Source organism: Protomyctophum parallelum, assembly GCF_964188405.1.
Source record: "Protomyctophum parallelum genome assembly, chromosome: 1".
In the NCBI taxonomy this organism is placed as follows: domain Eukaryota; kingdom Metazoa; phylum Chordata; class Actinopteri; order Myctophiformes; family Myctophidae; genus Protomyctophum; species Protomyctophum parallelum.
In genome coordinates, this window is record NC_139697.1 from 2,818,729 (window position 1) to 2,843,322 (window position 24,594).

General features: G+C 42.1%; 1 protein-coding gene across 6 annotated transcripts; it reads left to right on the forward strand.

Annotated features, from left to right (window-relative positions):
* Positions 1 to 294: 294 nt before the first annotated feature.
* Positions 295 to 7,911, forward strand: anapc15 (anaphase promoting complex subunit 15). Of its 6 annotated transcripts, none has more exons than XM_083765522.1 (5): positions 295 to 389; positions 2,154 to 2,278; positions 4,348 to 4,407; positions 5,364 to 5,504; positions 7,793 to 7,911. In XM_083765522.1, the coding sequence occupies exons 2-5, from the start codon at positions 2,159 to 2,161 to the stop codon at positions 7,838 to 7,840; spliced, it is 369 nt and encodes a 122-aa protein (XP_083621648.1). In that variant the 5' UTR covers positions 295 to 389; positions 2,154 to 2,158; the 3' UTR covers positions 7,841 to 7,911. The 6 variants fall into 6 exon arrangements, with proteins under 6 accessions (XP_083621648.1, XP_083621653.1, XP_083621651.1 ...); XM_083765527.1 differs by having other exon boundaries at positions 5,367 to 5,504; XM_083765525.1 differs by having other exon boundaries at positions 348 to 389; positions 2,157 to 2,278.
* Positions 7,912 to 24,594: the final 16,683 nt, after the last annotated feature.

Consider the following 24,594-nt stretch of genomic DNA (forward strand, 5'->3'; position numbering starts at 1 on the left):
TGTTAAATGACTTATAGCCTACTGTATCTCTTGTCCACTAGTCCCTTCCTAACATTTTAGTCTAGTTTTTATTTGTTGACGAAATTGTCAGTATTTTTGGCTTAGTTTTAGTCATCATAGCACAGTTTTCATTTAGTTTCCATTTTAGTTTTCTTCAGTGGAAAAAAAGGTAGTTGACGAACATTTTTCGTCTTTAATAGTTTTAGTCGACGAAAACAACACTGAAGCCTAGTAAGTAAAAAACGAGAGTCACGTGACTCAGTCAGTGCCGATGTTCACGTGACCGTTGTAACCAGGATATGGGAGTTGTGTTTACATCATCCTTCTCGTCTCCAGTTCAGTTTAAATTAAAAACCTTTTTCCTCCTGCTTTCACAAAGACACACACAGGTAAGGAAGACCTTTTTCATATCACGGGTCCATTATATTATATTAAAAAAAATAGCAGACCTACAAGCTCTTAGCGCGCCCCTCGGTGGCGCGCTATGAGCTTGTAGATCTGCTATTTTTCAATAGCTAAAGCATAGCATGATGCTATCCAGCCCAAAATGGGTTAAAAAATGCAGCATTTGAGCCACGGACCACCACCGGACCAATATGATGAATTCCTGTTCTGTTCTTTAGCTACATAGAAAGTGTCTATTTGTATGTCTCTAATAAATGTTTTGATGAATTGAACAATGTGGGACCCTGTTGTAAACAAGTGTAATGCTTAATTGGGTCGTCCTCCACTCACAGTTATCAGTCTTTGTATTGAGTTTGTGCTTGAAATGTATATACTGTAACTCTACAAACTGTTAATACATATTTCAATCAATCAAACAAAGACCACCATTTTGATGAGGCTTTTAGCCTCTCAGGCTCGGACACAAAAGTAATTGATTGATTGATTGAAATATGTATTAACAGTTTGTAGAATTTACAGTACATTTTAAGCACAAACTCAATACAAAGACTGTTAACTGTGAGTGGACGACCCAATTAAGCATTACACTTGTTTACAACAGGGTCCACATTGTTCAATTCATCAAAAATAGTCGTTGGATGAGGTTCTCCATGCTGTGTTGATGTTGGTACCATTAGGAGAGATGGCAGGCAAACGTTGGTCAAAATAATTAACAATATACATTCTCTAATTGTACTTCTTGTAAAGTAAGAAACTATAATCTAACTCTTTAGAGCGTAAAATGAAACCAAATGGACCGGCAATCGTTCATTTTGTACAGTCGAATTTGAATTTGGGGCGGGCTATTATGATTAATAATGATAATTCTGTATGTTAAATGATTTGAAGAATGTATTCACCGGCATTTGGAGAATTACAGTACATTTCAAGCACAACGCAAATCTCAATAAACCGTTAACTGTGGACAACAGCGTAAAGCATTACACTTGTTTACAATAGGACAGGTTCCACCATGTTCAATTGTTGTTTATTGTTTATAAGGATCCCCATTAGCCTTTGCGTTGACGAAAAAAAACCATTTAACGTTTAACGTAACAAAGGCAATACTTACAATTGTTTACAAACGCTAACTCAAAATAAATCAATTCATCATAACAAGACGTACAAATATACACTTCGCTTATAATGGATTGCTATCTAGATCACAACGTTTTAGTAGAACATTACAAACTCTTAGTCATGGTGGCCTTATATTGCCTCAAATGTGTAATAATTACATCTAACTATAAATGCGCCACTTCTCTGTGTGTGTGTGTGTGTGTGTGGGCAGTCGGTCTATTTGGAGTAGAAGGTGCTTTTTGTACCCATGATTTACTTTCGATGTTGGTAATAATATGACAGACTGAAGTGACCAATGTTTGCTGTGAATAAGTTCATTTGTTGCCTATATTCTATATATATATATATATATATATATATATATATATATATATATATATTCTGTACATTTAGGGCTTGTTTGGACTCAAGCACTGAGACACGTGATGTTTCGAGTGCGTGGTATATCAGAAGCAACTGAAAATATTTGTGCCCTAGATGATGTATTTTATAAATGTGGACTCAAATAAAGAAATGGAAATGTGTGTGTGTGTGTGTGTGTGTGTGTGTGTGTGTGTGTGTGTGTGTGTGTGTGACTGTGTGTGTGTGTGTGTGTGTGTGTGTGTGTGTGTGTGTGTGTGTCAGAACAGCAGAGATGGCCACCCTGTTTCCCTCCCTGTTCCCGCGCATGACGGAGTCGCTGTGGTTCAACCTGGACCGGCCGTGCGTCGACGAAACGGAGCTCCAGCAGCAGGAACAGCAGCACCAGACCTGGGTACAGTTACTACAGTACAGAGCATACAGCAGCACCAGACCTGGGTACAGTTACTACAGTACAGAGCATACAGACCTGGGTACAGTTACTACAGCACAGAGCATACAGACCTGGGTACAGTTACTACAGTACGGAGCTACAGTAGGGCCTGACCCGTTCTGACCTGAGATCAGATTCTAAAAAAAATGTCTTCTTACATCCTGACAGTTTTCTGAAAAAGCTATGTTTCTATGTCAGTGCGGTTCTTTGATTAAAAAAAAAAATAGCAGACCAGATCTGCTATTTTTCAATAGCTAAAGCATGACATGATGCTAACACCAAAAGGGGTTCCCGCCCAAAATGGGTTCGTTTTAGTCACATTTTAGTCACCTGGGAATGTACTAGTGCATTCAAGAAATGCTGAAGGTCCACAAATATTTTTTGAACAAGACCATGGTCCAGTCTCATGCTGCGCCCCTCACCTAGAAACGACCAATTACCAAGGTATACAAACCGGGTTTGTATAGCTCTTTCACTTTGACAAAATATTCATTATTCACACCTCCAAAAATCCAATTTTGTTTCATTCAACTGAACGTGTGAATGTGAGCCAGTCAGCGCGACATTGTCATCATGACATGCCGGCCCATAATACACACATTAACCCATTCTGACCTGAGATCAGATTCATACGAGGTTTCCACTGGACACACACTGGTCTGATTCACCCATTCTGACCTGAGATCAGATTCTAGAAATGTCAGTCGCTCTTCGATTTTTCAAAAATAGCAGACCTACAAGCTCGTATCGCGCCACTCGGTGGCGCGATATGAGCTTGTAGATCTGCTATTTTTCAATAGCTAAAGCATAACATGATGCTAACACCAAAATGGGTGCCCGTTCAGAATGGGTTAAGAGTGTTAATTGCGTTTCTCGGCATTGATCGAATACAACGGAGAATTCAACTTGCGGTTTTGCGGTGACTTTCTTTCTTCTCTTTCTTCTGTTTTTTTTAACGTTTTGTTGTGGCTTTCGCCTTTATTTTATATTCTTCATGGAGGGATAGACAGTATAGGCTGACAGGAAATGGGGGGAGAGAGATGGGGGGTCACTCCCCCATCTCTCTCCCCATTTCCTGTCGGGATTTGGGAGTCGAACCCGCGGCACACTGCCAGACTGGATTACCAGCCAAGGTGCCTGGACCGCTGAGCCACGGCCCAGGCCTTTTCTCCAGGGTCGGCAGAGAGGTGTGCCGCGGTCCGGTCGTGGACCGCGGTCCGCCTGTTGAGGACCACTGTACTAGTGTTTAGTCTAGTTTTAGACGACTAAAATGTCATACGATTTTAGTCGACTAAATCTACAGTTGATTTAGTCGACTAAATTGTGTTTTGAGTTGACAGGCCTTGATCTCGTTGTAATGAGATATTTTACACTTTGGTTGCATGCTGAAAATAGCAGATTTACAAGATTGTATATCTGCTATTTTCAGCATGCAACCCAGCATAAAACTGGATCTCTTGTCCACTAGTCCCTTACTAACATTTTAGTCTAGTTTTTATTTGTTGACGAAATTGTCAGTAGGCCTATATTTAGTCTTAGTTTTAGTCATCATAGATTCGTTTTTATTTAGTTTTATAGTCAGTGAAAAAAGATAGTCGACGAACATTTTCCGTCTTAGTTTTAGTCGACGAAAAAACACTGGTACAGTACGGAGTACAGACGGAGCTACAGTAGGCCTAATTCACAGAATCTGGTCTCAGATCTCTGCGTCCGTATACTGTACATACTGTTTGGCAAGGAGATAAACCCATTCTGACCTGAGATCAGATTCTAAAAATGTCTTCTACATCCTGACAGTTTTCTGAAAAAGCTATGTTTCTATGTCAGTCGTTCTTCGATTTTTTTCAAAAATAGCAGACCTACAAGCTCGAGCTTGCAGATCTGATGCCTTTGTGACGCTGCGGCTGTGGGATGATTATGTAGGGCGTTTATTTGCAAAACCCCCCCCCACAGTTAGAATGTTATGGAGATGACAACAGCGATATACTGCCTAATCACACAATGTTTTATTTAATTTGTATCTTCTTTAGTTGCAGAGCATTGCTGAGAAGGACAACAACCTCATGCCTATTGGGAAGCCCATCTTTGAGGTATTGACTGACTCTTTTTATCCCATTCTGACCTGAGATCAGATTCATACGAGGTTTCCACTGGACACACACTGGTCTGATGAACCCATTCTGACCTGAGATCAGATTCTAAAAATGTCAGTCGATTTTTTTCAAAAAATAGCAGACCTACAAGCTCGTAGCGCTCGTAGCACTCGGTGGCGCGCTATGAGCTTGTAGATCTGCTATTTTTAAATAGCTGAAGCACGACATGATGCTAACACCAAAATGGGTTCCCGTTCAGAATGGATTAATATCCTCACGTCTTAGTTTTTTATCCAAAGGCAAATTGAAGTTACTGTCTTAGTGTAAGAGAAATACTTAAATAGCTCTAAATTCCTATAATAATCGTTGCGATAGACTGAGTGTTTGTGCTTTTGATGCTTTTGTTGTGTGACGCTGCTGTGCAAGTGTGATCGAGTAGGGTCGTTAATTTACGAGAAAACGCCAACAATTTAAGAATATGGAGATTAACTCATTCTGACCTGAGATCAGATTCTAAAAATGTGTTCTACATCCTGGCAGTTTTCTGACAAAGCTATGTTTCTGTGTCAGTCGTTCTTCGATTCTTCAAAAGAAATAGCAGACCTACAAGCTCGTAGCGCGCCACTCGGTGGCGCGCTACGAGCTTGTAGATCTGCTATTTTTAAATGGATAAATCATGACATGATGCTAACACCAAAAGGAGAACTTCCCGCCCCAAAATGGGTTTTAATTCAACACCAAAAGTTAAGAACATGGAGATTAAGAGGTTTCTTCTTCTTCTTCTTGTTGTTGTTGTTTTGTGTGTGTGTGTGTGTGTGTGTGTGTGTGTGTGTGTGTGTGTGTGTGTGTGTGTGTGTGTGTGTGTGTGTGTGTGTGTGTGTGTGTGTGTGTGTGTGTGTGTGTGTGTGTGTGTGTGTGTGTGTGTGTGTGTCGGTCGTGCCTCCTCAACGCAGCAGACGTTTGACGAGGAGGAGGAGGAGGACGATGAAGACGAGGAGGACAGCGAGGAGGACTCTGAGGACGAAGAGGACATGCAGGACATGGACGAGATGAACGACTACAACGAGTCGCCCGACGACGGAGAGATCAACGAGGTGAGCGTCATCAATGAGGTGATCAATGAGGTGATCAATGAGGTGATCAATGAGGTGATCAATGAGGTGAGCGTCATCAATGAGGTGATCAATGAGGTGATCAATGAGGTGAGCACGTCGAACCGGTGGTGTTGTTTTCCTCGACTAAAACTAAGACGAAAAATGTTCGTCGACTGCCTTTTTTCACTGACGAAAAGGAATGGAAACTAAATGAAAACTAAGCTATGATGACTAAAACTATGAGACTAAATATACTGACGATTTCGTCGACAAATAAAAACTAGACAAAAATGTTAAGAAAGGGACTAGTGGACAAGAGATCCACTATAAGTCATTTTACTCTTGGTTGCATCCTGAAAATAGCCGATCTACAAGCTCAGCATCGTGACGCGTTGTGAGCTTGTAGATCGGCTATTTCCAGCGTGTAAAAAATCGGTCATTCAGTATTTTAGCTGTGACGTGAGCGCCCCCTCCTGAGATACTTCCGGGTCCTACTTTTGTGTCGCTTTTGTGTCCCCATAGAGTTACACTGTGACGCTCCGTCTGACTAAATCTGAGACGAACAACCACGAAAGTCTAATTTTACCGCTTTCCTCGCAACAACAAAGCTGCGCTGCTCTCCAAAATCTGGCTGTGACAGGCCGTCTGCCCCACATGGAATACTATCGCCATTTTATTTGATTGTGTCAACTAAATCCTCATTAATGCAAACTAGATTCAACATACTCAAGCCTGCACACATTGTAAATATCCCCCGAAATATTTTACCGATCAAATGGACTGTTGCCACCTTCAATGATAATGATAATAATAGTCTTTTATTGTCTCCACATCATATATCTTTCTTGTCATGGACACTAATGTACAAAACATTAATAATTCCACTCGAGTTGGAAGCATTAAGACCCATTTTAACCATCTATGGCTTCCTTTCTGAAAAATAACGTCAATTTAAAAAGATTCACGCGTTTAGATATTCTATTTACAATGAGATGCGGACGGGAGCTGGTGCCACTTGGACCCGGACGTAACGCAGCACTACAAAATGACGTCGGACTTAAATACTGAATTATGTCAAGGCCCACCAAAATACATTTTAGTCGACTAAAATCTTATATTTAGTCGACTAAACACTAAAACATTCCAGGTGACTAAAATATGAAACTAAATTAAGTTTTATTCCAAAGACTATGACTGAAACTAAAATAGAAATTTGCTGCCAAAAAACAACACTGGAACTGCAAAAATAAGGACGTCACATAAGAGGATTCTGCCCGACAGCACGGATCTAAACTCTAAAAGGTGTTTTTGTGTGTTAGGTGGACATGTTAGGCGTGTTAGGTGGACATTCTAAAAGGTGTTTTTGTGTGTTAGGTGGACATGTTAGGCGTGTTAGGTGGACATTCTAAAAGGTGTTTTTATGTGTTAGGTGGACATGTTAGGCGTGTTAGGTGGACATTCTAAAAGGTGTTTTTGTGTGTTAGGTGGACATGTTAGGCGTGTTAGGTGGACATTCTAAAAGGTGTTTTTATGTGTTAGGTGGACATGTTAGGCGTGTTAGGTGGACATTCTAAAAGGTGTTTTTGTGTGTTAGGTGGACATGTTAGGCGTGTTAGGTGGACATTCTAAAAGGTGTTTTTATGTGTTAGGTGGACATGTTAGGCGTGTTAAGTGGACATTCTAAAAGGTGTTTTTGTGTGTTAGGTGGACATGTTAGGCGTGTTAAGTGGACATTCTAAAAGGTGTTTTTGTGTGTTAGGTGGACATTTTTAGGCGTGTTAGGTGGACATTCTAAAAGGTGTTTTTGTGTGTTAGGTGGACATGTTAGGCGTGTTAGGTGGACATTCTAAAAGGTGTTTTTGTGTGTTAGGTGGACATGTTAGGCGTGTTAGGTGGACATTCTAAAAGGTGTTTTTATGTGTTAGGTGGACATGTTAGGCGTGTTAGGTGGACATTCTAAAAGGTGTTTTTGTGTGTTAGGTGGACATGTTAGGCGTGTTAGGTGGACATTCTAAAAGGTGTTTTTGTGTGTTAGGTGGACATGTTAGGCGTGTTAGGTGGACATTCTAAAAGGTGTTTTTGTGTGTTAGGTGGACATGTTAGGCGTGTTAGGTGGACATTCTAAAAGGTGTTTTTGTGTGTTAGGTGGACATGTTAGGCGTGTTAGGTGGACATTCTAAAAGGTGTTTTTATGTGTTAGGTGGACATTCTAAAAGGTGTTTTTATGTGTTAGGTGGACATGTTAGGCGTGTTAGGTGGACATTCTAAAAGGTGTTTTTGTGTGTTAGGTGGACATGGAAGGGACCGACCAGGACCAAGACCAGTGGCTGATCTAAACCAGGTGGACATGGAAGGGACCGACCAGGACCAAGACCTGATCTAAACCAGCAGAGGTCGCCAGTGTTCAATTCACCACCACCACCTCTCACACCTTCTGAAAACTCCACTTCTGCCTCCCGACGGTCTGTGACACAGAGAGACACTTCTGGGTGAACAGGAAAGGGAAATATATGACACTGTGGTGTTGTTCTAGCGCTGGTTCTCAATGTGGTGGTGGTGGTGGGGTCCGAACGGACCCAACTGACTGGGTCTGTAACTCTATGAGCGTGTGGAGGATAGTGTGTGTGTGGAAGTCTTTTCATTTAGTGTGTGCGTAGCAATGCGTGTGCCATGTGGGGGGGGGGGGGGGGGGGGTTTACAGGTCAATTTGAATGTGCAGAAAAGGTTTTCCTGCACAGTTTATATATATCACAAAGCGTCTTGTCCTTGTTATCTTGTTAGCGTCTCTAACTCCTTATGTAAGACATAAGTCATGTTTTGGCCTCTCGGGATCGGTGACTACGCTCTCGCTAGCGGGAACGCTCTCACTAGCGGGAACGCTCTCACTAGCGGGAACCGACACTGAAGGACGTCCGTTGTTCATCTCAGGTTGAACTTCCTCCGGTCATGTGCCACGTCTCGGTAGCCAAATGTCCAATACTCAAAAAAAGGTTTCCTGCCCCCTCTCTCGCCTTGGGGTTGCCACAAACGTGGTGACCTGCCCGAAATATCTGACCGTCTTGTGAACAAACGCAAAACCGCTGCCGTTTTTTATTAATAACATAATTTAAATATCGCTGTGCACTTCGCTACTGTCCAGCCGTAGCCCCGCGGTGCACAGCGGCCTCCGATTTAGCCGCAAGCTAGCTGTGTTCGCGCTGCTTCTTTCTCTGCATCCGAAGAGCAGGTTGGGAGGACGAGACGTTTATTTCTGCTGAAGAGCTTGCTCTTTGCTCCGAGCTCAAGCCTCCTGTCTCCATGCTGGAGTCTCCTGTCTCCACGCTGGAACCTACCTCAAACCCTAACCATAAACGGGAGCAGCGCGCCTTCGAGCTAGCCGCTAGTCCGACCCCGTTGTTCACGCATGTCGGACCAATGCTCCGTCGGAATTGCCATCGGATCCCGCTTGCCTTGTACACCACTGGACTGGAGTTTTCATAGACGTTCGGTTAGAGTGTCTTTCTTTGAAAGCTTGTAAATTGTTTTAATTTCTTTTCTTTTTGTTTTTCTACAACATGTCTGTCTCTTATAGCGACCACAGACAATAGGGTATCATGTCTTAATGTGCCTTTGCACTGCTTGCAAAATCAATCATGAACACATATATATATATATATATATATATATATATATACACACATACATACATACATATACACACACACAAAATCATGCTTGCTGGTAATTTATCAGCTTTCTGGGTTGTCAAGATTTGAACGTATTAAAGCTTTGTGATCAAGACCTTTTGATTTTAATAATAATTATTAATAAAACTCACATTTTATAGACCTGGGACTCGGGACACCATTTGTGGCTCACCGTCCTCACGGGACACATTTCTATGGATTGAAAATGCACAGGAAAATGCCTAATTGTTTTTGGTTAGTCTTTTAATATACTATTAAGTAGCCTATTGGATGAATCAAGTCCATTACAGATCGTTAACATTGAGCTCAAGCTCTGGGTGAAATTTGATTTAAGGGTAGGGTAAGTGATATTTCTTTGGTCGATGTGTTAAATGGCTCTATATTGAGATAGTATCCATTGCTCTATATAGTGTTAGTTCAGAAACATGGGCCTGACAGTCTCTCTCTCTCTCTCTATATATATATATATATATAAATATATATATATATATATATAAACTTTATTACAGGCTTGTGGCCCACAAGGTAAGACAGTACATCACATATTATACAAGAATAAAAAATAAAAATACAGTACATTTACCCAGCCCCACAGGTTACTACTGTAGGCGAGGCATCATGACCGTCCTCTGATGGTAGAAGTGTACCTTACAGAACTACGGCCTGGGTCTGTCATCTGTCCAATGAGTCCATTCAGTGTCCTCTGATGGTAGAAGTGTACCTTACAGAACTACGGCCTGGGTCTGTCATCTGTCCAATGAGTCCATTCAGTGTCCTCTGATGGTAGAAGTGTACCTTACAGAACTACGGCCTGGGTCTGTCATCTGTCCAATGAGTCCATTCAGTGTCCTCTGATGGTAGAAGTGTACCTTACAGAACTACGGCCTGGGTCTGTCATCTGTCCAATGAGTCCATTCAGTGTCCTCTGATGGTAGAAGTGTACCTTACAGAACTACGGCCTGGGTCTGTCATCTGTCCAATGAGTCCATTCAGTGTCCTCTGATGGTAGAAGTGTACCTTACAGAACTACGGCCTGGGTCTGTCATCTGTCCAATGAGTCCATTCAGTGTCCTCTGATGGTAGAAGTGTACCTTACAGAACTACGGCCTGGGTCTGTCATCTGTCCAATGAGTCCATTCAGTGTCCTCTGATGGTAGAAGTGTACCTTACAGAACTACGGCCTGGGTCTGTCATCTGTCCAATGAGTCCATTCAGTGTCCTCTGATGGTAGAAGTGTACCTTACAGAACTACGGCCTGGGTCTGTCATCTGTCCAATGAGTCCATTCAGTGTCCTCTGATGGTAGAAGTGTACCTTACAGAACTACGGCCTGGGTCTGTCATCTGTCCAATGAGTCCATTCAGTGTCCTCTGATGGTAGAAGTGTACCTTACAGAACTACGGCCTGGGTCTGTCATCTGTCCAATGAGTCCATTCAGTGTCCTCTGATGGTAGAAGTGTACCTTACAGAACTACAGCCTGGGTCTGTCATCTGTCCAATGAGTCCATTCAGTGTCCTCTGATGGTAGAAGTGTACCTTACAGAACTACGGCCTGGGTCTGTCATCTGTCCAATGAGTCCATTCAGTGTCCTCTGATGGTAGAAGTGTACCTTACAGAACTACGGCCTGGGTCTGTCATCTGTCCAATGAGTCCATTCAGTGTCCTCTGATGGTAGAAGTGTACCTTACAGAACTACGGCCTGGGTCTGTCATCTGTCCAATGAGTCCATTCAGTGTCCTCTGATGGTAGAAGTGTACCTTACAGAACTACGGCCTGGGTCTGTCATCTGTCCAATGAGTCCATTCAGTGTCCTCTGATGGTAGAAGTGTACCTTACAGAACTACGGCCTGGGTCTGTCATCTGTCCAATGAGTCCATTCAGTGTCCTCTGATGGTAGAAGTGTACCTTACAGAACTACGGCCTGGGTCTGTCATCTGTCCAATGAGTCCATTCAGTGTCCTCTGATGGTAGAAGTGTACCTTACAGAACTACGGCCTGGGTCTGTCATCTGTCCAATGAGTCCATTCAGTGTCCTCTGATGGTAGAAGTGTACCTTACAGAACTACAGCCTGGGTCTGTCATCTGTCCAATGAGTCCATTCAGTGTCCTCTGATGGTAGAAGTGTACCTTACAGAACTACGGCCTGGGTCTGTCATCTGTCCAATGAGTCCATTCAGTGTCCTCTGATGGTAGAAGTGTACCTTACAGAACTACGGCCTGGGTCTGTCATCTGTCCAATGAGTCCATTCAGTGTCCTCTGATGGTAGAAGTGTACCTTACAGAACTACGGCCTGGGTCTGTCATCTGTCCAATGAGTCCATTCAGTGTCCTCTGATGGTAGAAGTGTACCTTACAGAACTACGGCCTGGGTCTGTCATCTGTCCAATGAGTCCATTCAGTGTCCTCTGATGGTAGAAGTGTACCTTACAGAACTACGGCCTGGGTCTGTCATCTGTCCAATGAGTCCATTCAGTGTCCTCTGATGGTAGAAGTGTACCTTACAGAACTACGGCCTGGGTCTGTCATCTGTCCAATGAGTCCATTCAGTGTCCTCTGATGGTAGAAGTGTACCTTACAGAACTACGGCCTGGGTCTGTCATCTGTCCAATGAGTCCATTCAGTGTCCTCTGATGGTAGAAGTGTACCTTACAGAACTACGGCCTGGGTCTGTCATCTGTCCAATGAGTCCATTCAGTGTCCTCTGATGGTAGAAGTGTACCTTACAGAACTACGGCCTGGGTCTGTCATCTGTCCAATGAGTCCATTCAGTGTCCTCTGATGGTAGAAGTGTACCTTACAGAACTACAGCCTGGGTCTGTCATCTGTCCAATGAGTCCATTCAGTGTCCTCTGATGGTAGAAGTGTACCTTACAGAACTACGGCCTGGGTCTGTCATCTGTCCAATGAGTCCATTCAGTGAGCGATCCAGCCTGCTCATGCATTTGAATGTCAGGTTCCTCAACAGAGCCATGAATGTAGTGAGACCCGATGAACAGAAAAGCCCACTGGCTCTAGTGCTCCTTGGTTTTTTTAACAGTATACTAAGACAGTCATTATAGGCTACTTGCAGTTTGCGTAAGCTCTCCTTCTTGTACTTCACCCACATTATATGAAGATAGGTTGAAAAGTGGTGAAGTGGTCCTTTTAACCAGTGGTGGAAAATAACGAAGTACAATTACTTCGTTACTGTACTTAAGTACACGTTTTGAGAATTTGTACTTTTATTTACTATTTTTATTTTGCTGTATTTTTACTTTTACTTCGTTACATTTACAAGTAAAAAATCGTACTTTTAATCCGCTACATTAAAATTGGACACCTTTCGTTACTCGCTACACATTTCCGCGCAAAATATGAGAAATACGCGGGGCTCGCTTGATCGCTTCACTCATTCGTTCACATCAAGGGGCTGCTTCAAAACGCCACTGAGCAACTTCCACTGACATGAATAGCGGAGGGGCGGAGCTTCGCGCCAGATCAGTCTCTATCCTTTTAATACTCTATGGTTCACATTCACGCAGAAGCATGTTGGTGCGGTGGGGTGAAAAAGCTGGACAGAAGCGCCCGTCTATCTCTCTCGCGCGGTGAATAAATTACAGCGAGCCGCGCTGTGTGTGTGTGTGTGTGTGTGTGTGTGTGTGTGTGTGTGTGTGTGTGTGTGTGTGTGTGTGTGTGTGTGTGTGTGTGTGTGTGTGTGTGTGTGTGTGTGTGTGTGTGTGTGTGTGTGTGTGTGTGTGACGTGAGCTGCATCTGCTGGTTATTGCAGTTCTGTTTTCGTCACATACACAGCTTAACTTCAGGAACGTTACACTCACCGATCCAGGTGATTGCAATAATAATCACTGTAGGCCTAGTGCATTGCATGTAAACGTCTGTCAAACGGGATGGTTGTTAAAGTTGATATCGGTTTTAACTTTCTCCCCAATAATGTAATCCACATTTGTGCATAGGCCTATAGCCTACTGTAGGCTTTTTTGACTAGATTTAGAAGACATTTTCAAGCTCTTGCTACTGAAATGACCGATTATTTTTATGGAGAAATCTTTTACATGCATCTCAATGGGAGACAGTTTGCCCTCACAGAGTGGAGTGGGTGGGGCTTAAATAGTTAAGGACTAATTATAATGTGTGAATTCACGCAATTATAATGTCTGTTTTGCAAATTGCAATGGCTCTCCCCATTCTCCCCTAAATGACTGTCTACCCCCATCTGAAATATATTTTTGTGTGAGCTGCTTGCAACCTGAGTTGTTTGTAATGATATAGTAAACACAAACATTGTCCTAACACAAACATTAAATGCCATTGATAATGAATGGTCAGTTTCTAGTGTTTATCCCAACACAAACATTAAATGCCATTGATAATGAATGGTCAGTTTCTAGTGTTTATCCCAACACAAACATTAAATGCCATTGATAATGAATGGTCAGTTTCTAGTGTTTATCCCAACACAAACATTAAATGCCATTGATAATGAATGGTCAGTTTCTAGTGTTTATCCCAACACAAACATTAAATGCCATTGATAATGAATGGTCAGTTTCTAGTCTTTATCCCAACACAAACATAAAATGCCATTGATAATGAATGGTCAGTTTCTAGTGTTTATCCCAACACAAACATTAAATGCCATTGATAATGAATGGTCAGTTTCTAGTGTTTATCCCAACACAAACATTAAATGCCATTGATAATGAATGGTCAGTCTCTAGTGTTTATCCCAACACAAACATTAAATGCCATTGATAATGAATGGTCAGTCTCTAGTGTTTATCCCAACACAAACATTAAATGCCATTGATAATGAATGGTCAGTTTCTAGTGTTTATACCAACACAAACATTAAAAGCCATTGATAATGGATGGTCAGTTTCTAGTGTTTATCCTAATACAAACATTAAATGCCATTGATAATGAATGGACAGTTTCTAGTGTTTATCCCAACACAAACATTAAATGCCATTGGCCAGTTTCAAGACGAGTGTTGAAATAAAGCCACTGTTGGACTTCATTTCTTTGTAGGCATTTTGAAAAGCATGTTGTACTTTTTACTTGTACTTTGTACTTGTACTTTGTAATTTTTACTTTTATACTTAAGTACATTTTACACCGGGTACTTTTTGTACTTAAGTACATTTAATTTGAGGTACTTTTGTACTTTTACTTAAGTAACTTTCTCAATGGGTACTTTGTACTTTTACTTAAGTAATTTTCAAGTAGAGAATCAGTACTTCTACTTAAGTAAAATATTTGTGTACTTTTTCCACCACTGCTTTTAACCCATTCTGACCGGGCACCCATTTTGGTGTTGGCATCATGTTATGCTTTAGCTATTGAAAAATAGCAGATCTACAAGCTCATATCGCGCCACTCGGTGGCGCGATACGAGCTTGTAGGTCTGCTATTTTTTGAAAAATCGAAGAACGACTGACATTTTTTAGAATCTGATCTCAGGTCAGAATGGGTTAATCGGACCAGTGTGTGTCCAGTGGAAACCTCGTATGAATCTGATCTCAGGTCAGAATGTGTTAACATCCGTAGTACAATGGTGAAATGTACGGACCAACATGTTGGCTTGTACATAAAGCATTCTCCTCTGTCTAAACATGTCCTCGTCATCCTCTACGGTATCTGTTATGATATGCCCAAGATATTTTGTAATTTTGGACACACCCATAATTTGACCAGACAGATGAAAGGCAGGAAACTTAAGTTCCAGATCTTCTTTATAGTTCTATACATATGAGTACCATGCTCTTCTTGGCATTATACTGAATATCAAAGTCAATACCGTAATTTGTACAAATATTGAGTAGCCGTTGGAACCCACTGCTACTAGGGGAAAGTATGGCAAGGTCATCCACGTACATAAAATGATTAATTAGGCTATCACCCATCATACAACCTGTTCTGCACCCCCCCCCCCCCCTGACACCATTACCCACCCGAAAAGGGGTGGATAATGTGCTCCCCCATTTTACCTGCATTTTCTGGTTAGCATACCAGTAGACAAGAATGCGTATTAAGCAGCTAGGCACACCCCTAAGCTTGAGCTTATTAAAAAGCTTGTAGTGATGGATTCTGTCAAAGGCTCTCGACGCATAAATAAAACCAACCAGCATACTGTAGTAGAGCCCTGCCTTCTGTAGGTCTCCACTGCTTCTTTCAGAGCGTAAATACATAAGTCTGTACTATGTTTGGGCTTGAAGCCAAACTGATTGTCAATGGTGGAAATGTATTATAATTAACCCATTCTGAACGGAAACCCATTTTGGTGTTAGCATCATGTTATGCTTTAGCTATTGAAAAATAGCAGACCTACAAGCTCATAGCGCGCCACCGAGTGGCGCGCTACGAGCTTGTAGGTCTGCTATTTTTGAAAACAAAATCGAAGAACGACTGACATTTTTTAGAATCTGATCTCAGGTCAGAATGGGTTCATCAGACCCAGTGTGTGTCCAGTGGAAAACCTCGTATGAATCTGATCTCAGGTCAGAACAACCTTGTGCGTGTTAAAAAAAAGTACTTTCCTCTTCTATAGAACCTATATGGAAAGGCTCACTATTAACACAGTTAAATAATGTGGCATAATGCTGCCTCCAGAGGGCAGCGATGCCTACTGGATCTGTTACCCCTTCCTCTACATCACATGGGAGAGCTGCTTTAGCCCTGCTAAGGGATCTGTTACCCCCTCTACAGTACATGGGAGAGCTGCTTTAGCCCTGGATCTGTTTCCCCCTCTACATCACATGGGAGAGCTGCTTTAGCCCTGTTAAGGGATCTGTTTCCCCCTCTACAGTACAAGGGAGAGCTGCTTTAGCCCTGCTAAGGGATCTGTTACCCCCTCTACATCACATGGGAGAGCTGCTTTAGCCCTGGATCTGTTACCCCCTCTACATCACATGGGAGAGCTGCTTTAGCCCTGGATCTGTTACCCCCTCTACATCACATGGGAGAGCTGCTTTAGCCCTGGATCTGTTACCCCCTCTACATCACATGGGAGAGCTGCTTTAGCCCTGGATCTGTTTCCCCCTCTACATCACATGGGAGAGCTGCTTTAGCCCTGGATCTGTTTCCCCCTCTACATCACATGGGAGAGCTGCTTTAGCCCTGGATCTGTTACCCCCTCTACATCACATGGGAGAGCTGCTTTAGCCCTGGATCTGTTACCCCCTCTACATCACATGGGAGAGCTGCTTTAGCCCTGGATCTGTTTCCCCCTCTACATCACATGGGAGAGCTGCTTTAGCCCTGGATCTGTTACCCCCTCTACATCACATGGGAGAGCTGCTTTAGCCCTGGATCTGTTTCCCCCTCTACATCACATGGGAGAGCTGCTTTAGCCCTGGATCTGTTTCCCCCTCTACATCACATGGGAGAGCTGCTTTAGCCCTGGATCTGTTACCCCCTCTACATTACATGGGAGAGCTGTTTTAGCCCTGGATCTGTTTCCCCCTCTACATCACATGGGAGAGCTGCTTTAGCCCTGGATCTGTTTCCCCCTCTACATCACATGGGAGAGCTGTTTTAGCCCTGGATCTGTTTCCCCCTCTACATCACATGGGAGAGCTGTTTTAGCCCTGGATCTGTTTCCCCCTCTACATCACATGGGAGAGCTGCTTTAGCCCTGGATCTGTTTCCCCCTCTACATTACATGGGAGAGCTGCTTTAGCCCTGGATCTGTTTCCCCCTCTACATCACATGGGAGAGCTGCTTTAGCCCTGCTAAGGGATCTGTTACCCCCTCTACATTACATGGGAGAGCTGCTTTAGCCCTGGATCTGTTACCCCCTCTACATTACATGGGAGAGCTGCTTTAGCCCTGGATCTGTTACCCCCTCTACATCACATGGGAGAGCTGCTTTAGCCCTGGATCTGTTACCCCCTCTACAGTACAAGGGAGAGCTGCTTTAGCCCTGCTAAGGGATCTGTTTCCCCCTCTACATTACATGGGAGAGCTGCTTTAGCCCTGGATCTGTTACCCCCTCTACATCACATGGGAGAGCTGCTTTAGCCCTGGATCTGTTACCCCCTCTACATCACATGGGAGAGCTGCTTTAGCCCTGCTAAGGGATCTGTTACCCCCTCTACATTACATGGGAGAGCTGCTTTAGCCCTGGATCTGTTACCCCCTCTACATCACATGGGAGAGCTGCTTTAGCCCTGGATCTGTTACCCCCTCTACATCACATGGGAGAGCTGCTTTAGCCCTGGATCTGTTACCCCCTCTACATCACATGGGAGAGCTGCTTTAGCCCTGGATCTGTTACCCCCTCTACATCACATGGGAGAGCTGCTTTAGCCCTGCTAAGGGATCTGTTACCCCCTCTACATTACATGGGAGAGCTGCTTTAGCCCTGGATCTGTTACCCCCTCTACATCACATGGGAGAGCTGCTTTAGCCCTGCTAAGGGATCTGTTACCCCCTCTACATTACATGGGAGAGCTGCTTTAGCCCTGGATCTGTTTCCCCCTCTACATCACATGGGAGAGCTGCTTTAGCCCTGCTAAGGGATCTGTTACCCCCTCTACATTACATGGGAGAGCTGCTTTAGCCCTGCTAAGGGATCTGTTACCCCCTCTACATCACATGGGAGAGCTGCTTTAGCCCTGGATCTGTTACCCCCTCTACATCACATGGGAGAGCTGCTTTAGCCCTGCTAAGGGATCTGTTACCCCCTCTACATTACATGGGAGAGCTGCTTTAGCCCTGGATCTGTTACCCCCTCTACATCACATGGGAGAGCTGCTTTAGCCCTGGATCTGTTACCCCCTCTACATCACATGGGAGAGCTGCTTTAGCCCTGGATCTGTTACCCCCTCTACATCACATGGGAGAGCTGCTTTAGCCCTGGATCTGTTACCCCCTCTACATCACATGGGAGAGCTGCTTTAGCCCTGCTAAGGGATCTGTTACCCCCTCTACATTACATGGGAGAGCTGCTTTAGCCCTGGATCTGTTACCCCCTCTACATCACATGGGAGAGCTGCTTTAGCCCTGCTAAGGGATCTGTTACCCCCTCTACATTACATGGGAGAGCTGCTTTAGCCCTGGATCTGTTACCCCCTCTACATCACATGGGAGAGCTGCTTTAGCCCTGCTAAGGGATCTGTTACCCCCTCTACATTACATGGGAGAGCTGCTTTAGCCCTGGATCTGTTACCCCCTCTACATCACATGGGAGAGCTGCTTTAGCCCTGCTAAGGGATCTGTTACCCCCTCTACATTACATGGGAGAGCTGCTTTAGCCCTGGATCTGTTACCCCCTCTACATTACATGGGAGAGCTGCTTTAGCCCTGGATCTGTTACCCCCTCTACATTACATGGGAGAGCTGCTTTAGCCCTGGATCTGTTACCCCCTCTACATTACATGGGAGAGCTGCTTTAGCCCTGGATCTGTTACCCCCTCTACATCACATGGGAGAGCTGCTTTAGCCCTGGATCTGTTACCCCCTCTACATCACATGGGAGAGCTGCTTTAGCCCTGGATCTGTTACCCCCTCTACATCACATGGGAGAGCTGTTTTAGCCCTGGATCTGTTACCCCCTCTACATCACATGGGAGAGCTGCTTTAGCCCTGGATCTGTTTCCCCCTCTACATCACATGGGAGAGCTGCTTTAGCCCTGGATCTGTTACCCCCTCTACAGTACATGGGAGAGCTGCTTTAGCCCTGGATCTGTTTCCCCCTCTACATCACATGGGAGAGCTGCTTTAGCCCTGGATCTGTTTCCCCCTCTACATCACATGGGAGAGCTGCTTTAGCCCTGGATCTGTTACCCCCTCTACAGTACATGGGAGAGCTGCTTTAGCCCTGGATCTGTTTCCCCCTCTACATCACATGGGAGAGCTGTTTTAGCCCTGGATCTGTTACCCCCTCTACATCACATGGGAGAGCTGCTTTAGCCCTGGATCTGTTTCCCCCTCTACATCACATGGGAGAGCTGCTTTAGCCCTGGATCTGTTACCCCCTCTACAGTACATGGGAGAGCTGCTTTAGCCCTGGATCTGTTTCCCCCTCTACATCACATGGGAGAGCTGTTTTAGCCCTGGATCTGTTTCCCCCTCTACATCACATGGGAGAGCTGCTTTAGCCCTGCTAAGGGATCTGTTTCCCCCTCTACATTACATGGGAGAGCTGCTTTAGCCCTGCTAAGGGATCTGTTACCCCCTCTACAGTACAAGGGAGAGCTGCTTTAGCCCTGCTAAGGGATCTGTTTCCCCCTCTACAGTACATGGGAGAGCTGCTTTAGCCCTGCTAAGGGATCTGTTACCCCCTCTACAGTACAAGGGAGAGCTGCTTTAGCCCTGTTAAGGGATCTGTTACCCCCTCTACAGTACAAGGGAGAGCTGCTTTAGCCCTGTTAAGGGACTTTACCTCTTTCCAAAAGTTAGTGATGTCATTATCAAATAGATGATCAGCCATAGACTGAGCACTCGGGGCCTGTTCTTGTTTACTTATAAACCTTAATGCATATTTGTTACTTTGCATTAGTTTTCTTTTTTATGTTCAAGGACAGGTCCCTGTCTGGGCCTGCCATCCATTACCCAGGCCTTATGGGCCTCATTGGCCTCTGCATGGTGGCTCCATTACCCAGGCCTTATGGGCCTCATTGGCCTCTGCATGGTGGCTCCATTACCCAGGCCTTATGGGCCTCATTAGCCTCTGCATGGTGGCTCCATTACCCAGGCCTTATGGGCCTCATTGGCCTCTGCATGGTGGCTCCATTACCCAGGCCTTATGGGCCTCATTGGCCTCTGCATGGTGGCTAGCTACACATCTATTCCACCCTGGCTTGATGTTCTTGGCCTTCCTAGTGAATAAAGACCTGCTAGCATCATGAAGAGCTCTCACTATTTCATCATACATCATACGTGAAGTGCTATCTAAGTCTACATGAAGTGCTATCTAAGTCTACATGAAGTGCTATCTAAGTCTACATAAAGTGCTATCTAAGTCTACATAAAGTGCTATCTAAGTCTACATAAAGTGTTATCTAAGTCTACATAAAGTGCTCTCTAAGTCTACATAAAGTGCTATCTAAGTCTACATAAAGTGCTCTCTAAGTCTACATAAAGTGCTATCTAAGTCTACATAAAGTGTTATCTAAGTCTACATGAAGTGCTATCTAAGTCTACATGAAGTGCTATCTAAGTCTACATGAAGTGCTATCTAAGTCTACATGAAGTGCTATCTAAGTCTACATAAAGTGCTATCTAAGTCTACATAAAGTGTTATCTAAGTCTACATGAAGTGCTATCTAAGTCTACATAAAGTGCTATCTAAGTCTACATAAAGTGCTATCTAAGTCTACATAAAGTGTTATCTAAGTCTACATAAAGTGCTATCTAAGTCTACATAAAGTGTTATCTAAGTCTACATAAAGTGCTATCTAAGTCTACATGAAGTGCTATCTAAGTCTACATAAAGTGCTATCTAAGTCTACATGAAGTGCTATCTAAGTCTACATGAAGTGTTATCTAAGTCTACATAAAGTGCTCTCTAAGTCTACATGAAGTGCTCTCTAAGTCTACATGAAGTGCTATCTAAGTCTACATAAAGTGCTATCTAAGTCTACATAAAGTGCTATCTAAGTCTACATAAAGTGTTATCTAAGTCTACATGAAGTGCTATCTAAGTCTACATGAAGTGCTATCTAAGTCTACATGAAGTGCTATCTAAGTCTACATAAAGTGCTATCTAAGTCTACATAAAGTGCTATCTAAGTCTACATAAAGTGCTATCTAAGTCTACATAAAGTGCTATCTAAGTCTACATAAAGTGCTATCTAAGTCTACATAAAGTGCTATCTAAGTCTACATAAAGTGTTATCTAAGTCTACATGAAGTGCTATCTAAGTCTACATAAAGTGCTGTCTAAGTCTACATAAAGTGCTATCTAAGTCTACATAAAGTGTTATCTAAGTCTACATAAAGTGCTATCTAAGTCTACATAAAGTGCTATCTAAGTCTACATAAAGTGTTATCTAAGTCTACATAAAGTGCTATCTAAGTCTACATAAAGTGCTATCTAAGTCTACATAAAGTGCTATCTAAGTCTACATAAAGTGCTATCTAAGTCTACATAAAGTGTTATATAAGTCTACATAAAGTGCTATCTAAGTCTACATAAAGTGCTATCTAAGTCTACATGAAGTGCTATCTAAGTCTACATGAAGTGCTATCTAAGTCTACATAAAGTGCTATCTAAGTCTACATAAAGTGCTATCTAAGTCTACATGAAGTGCTATCTAAGTCTACATAAAGTGCTATCTAAGTCTACATGAAGTGCTATCTAAGTCTACATAAAGTGCTATCTAAGTCTACATGAAGTGTTATCTAAGTCTACATAAAGTGCTATCTAAGTCTACATAAAGTGCTATCTAAGTCTACATAAAGTGCTATCTAAGTCTACATAAAGTGCTATCTAAGTCTACATAAAGTGCTATCTAAGTCTACATGAAGTGCTATCTAAGTCTACATGAAGTGTTATCTAAGTCTACATGAAGTGCTATCTAAGTCTACATGAAGTGTTATCTAAGTCTACATGAAGTGCTATCTAAGTCTACATAAAGTGCTATCTAAGTCTACATAAAGTGCTATCTAAGTCTACATAAAGTGCTCTCTAAGTCTACATAAAGTGCTATCTAAGTCTACATAAAGTGCTATCTAAGTCTACATAAAGTGCTATCTAAGTCTACATGAAGTGCTATCTAAGTCTACATAAAGTGCTATCTAAGTCTACATAAAGTGCTATCTAAGTCTACATGAAGTGCTATCTAAGTCTACATAAAGTGCTCTCTAAGTCTACATAAAGTGCTCTCTAAGTCTACATAAAGTGTTATCTAAGTCTACATGAAGTGCTATCTAAGTCTACATAAAGTGCTCTCTAAGTCTACATAAAGTGCTATCTAAGTCTACATAAAGTGCTATCTAAGTCTACATAAAGTGCTATCTAAGTCTACATGAAGTGCTATCTAAGTCTACATAAAGTGCTATCTAAGTCTACATAAAGTGCTATCTAAGTCTACATGAAGTGCTATCTAAGTCTACATAAAGTGCTCTCTAAGTCTACATAAAGTGCTCTCTAAGTCTACATAAAGTGTTATCTAAGTCTACATGAAGTGCTATCTAAGTCTACATGAAGTGCTATCTAAGTCTACATGAAGTGCTATCTAAGTCTACATAAAGTGTTATCTAAGTCTACATAAAGTGTTATCTAAGTCTACATAAAGTGCTATCTAAGTCTACATAAAGTGCTATCTAAGTCTACATAAAGTGCTCTCTAAGTCTACATAAAGTGCTATCTAAGTCTACATAAAGTGCTATCTAAGTCTACATGAAGTGCTATCTAAGTCTACATAAAGTGCTATCTAAGTCTACATGAAGTGCTATCTAAGTCTACATGAAGTGCTATCTAAGTCTACATAAAGTGCTCTCTAAGTCTACATAAAGTGTTATCTAAGTCTACATGAAGTGCTATCTAAGTCTACATGAAGTGTTATCTAAGTCTACATAAAGTGCTATCTAAGTCTACATGAAGTGCTATCTAAGTCTACATGAAGTGTTATCTAAGTCTACATAAAGTGCTATCTAAGTCTACATAAAGTGCTATCTAAGTCTACATGAAGTGCTATCTAAGTCTACATAAAGTGCTCTCTAAGTCTACATAAAGTGCTATCTAAGTCTACATAAAGTGTTATCTAAGTCTACATAAAGTGTTATCTAAGTCTACATAAAGTGCTATCTAAGTCTACATAAAGTGTTATCTAAGTCTACATAAAGTGCTATCTAAGTCTACATAAAGTGCTCTCTAAGTCTACATAAAGTGCTATCTAAGTCTACATAAAGTGCTATCTAAGTCTACATGAAGTGCTATCTAAGTCTACGTAAAGTGCTATCTAAGTCTACATAAAGTGCTATCTAAGTCTACATAAAGTGCTATCTAAGTCTACATAAAGTGCTATCTAAGTCTACATAAAGTGCTATCTAAGTCTACATAAAGTGCTATCTAAGTCTACATAAAGTGCTATCTAAGTCTACATAAAGTGCTATCTAAGTCTACATGAAGTGCTATCTAAGTCTACATAAAGTGCTCTCTAAGTCTACATAAAGTGCTATCTAAGTCTACATAAAGTGTTATCTAAGTCTACATGAAGTGCTATCTAAGTCTACATGAAGTGCTATCTAAGTCTACATGAAGTGCTATCTAAGTACATAAAGTGTTATCTAAGTCTACATGAAGTGCTATCTAAGTCTACATGAAGTGCTATCTAAGTCTACATGAAGTGCTATCTAAGTCTACATGAAGTGCTATCTAAGTCTACATGAAGTGCTATCTAAGTCTACATAAAGTGCTATCTAAGTCTACATAAAGTGCTATCTAAGTACATAAAGTACTCTCTAAGTCTACGTAAAGTGCTATCTAAGTCTACATAAAGTGCTATCTAAGTCTACATAAAGTGCTATCTAAGTCTACATGAAGTGCTATCTAAGTCTACATAAAGTGCTATCTAAGTCTACATAAAGTGCTATCTAAGTCTACATAAAGTGCTATCTAAGTCTACATAAAGTGCTATCTAAGTCTACATAAAGTGCTATCTAAGTCTACATAAAGTGCTCTCTAAGTCTACGTAAAGTGCTATCTAAGTCTACATAAAGTGCTATCTAAGTCTACATGAAGTGCTATCTAAGTCTACATGAAGTGCTATCTAAGTCTACATGAAGTGCTATCTAAGTCTACATAAAGTGTTATCTAAGTCTACATAAAGTGCTATCTAAGTCTACATAAAGTGCTATCTAAGTCTACATAAAGTGCTCTCTAAGTCTACGTAAAGTGCTATCTAAGTCTACATAAAGTGCTATCTAAGTCTACATGAAGTGCTATCTAAGTCTACATAAAGTGCTATCTAAGTCTACATAAAGTGCTATCTAAGTCTACATAAAGTGCTATCTAAGTCTACATGAAGTGCTATCTAAGTCTACATAAAGTGCTATCTAAGTCTACATGAAGTGCTCTCTAAGTCTACATAAAGTGCTATCTAAGTCTACATAAAGTGCTATCTAAGTCTACATAAAGTGCTATCTAAGTCTACATAAAGTGCTATCTAAGTCTACATAAAGTGCTATCTAAGTCTACATAAAGTGCTATCTAAGTCTACATAAAGTGCTCTCTAAGTCTACATAAAGTGCTCTCTAAGTCTACATAAAGTGCTCTCTAAGTCTACATAAAGTGCTCTCTAAGTCTACATAAAGTGCTATCTAAGTCTACATAAAGTGCTCTCTAAGTCTACATAAAGTGCTCTCTAAGTCTACATAAAGTGCTCTCTAAGTCTACATAAAGTGCTCTCTAAGTCTACATAAAGTGCTATCTAAGTCTACATAAAGTGTTATCTAAGTCT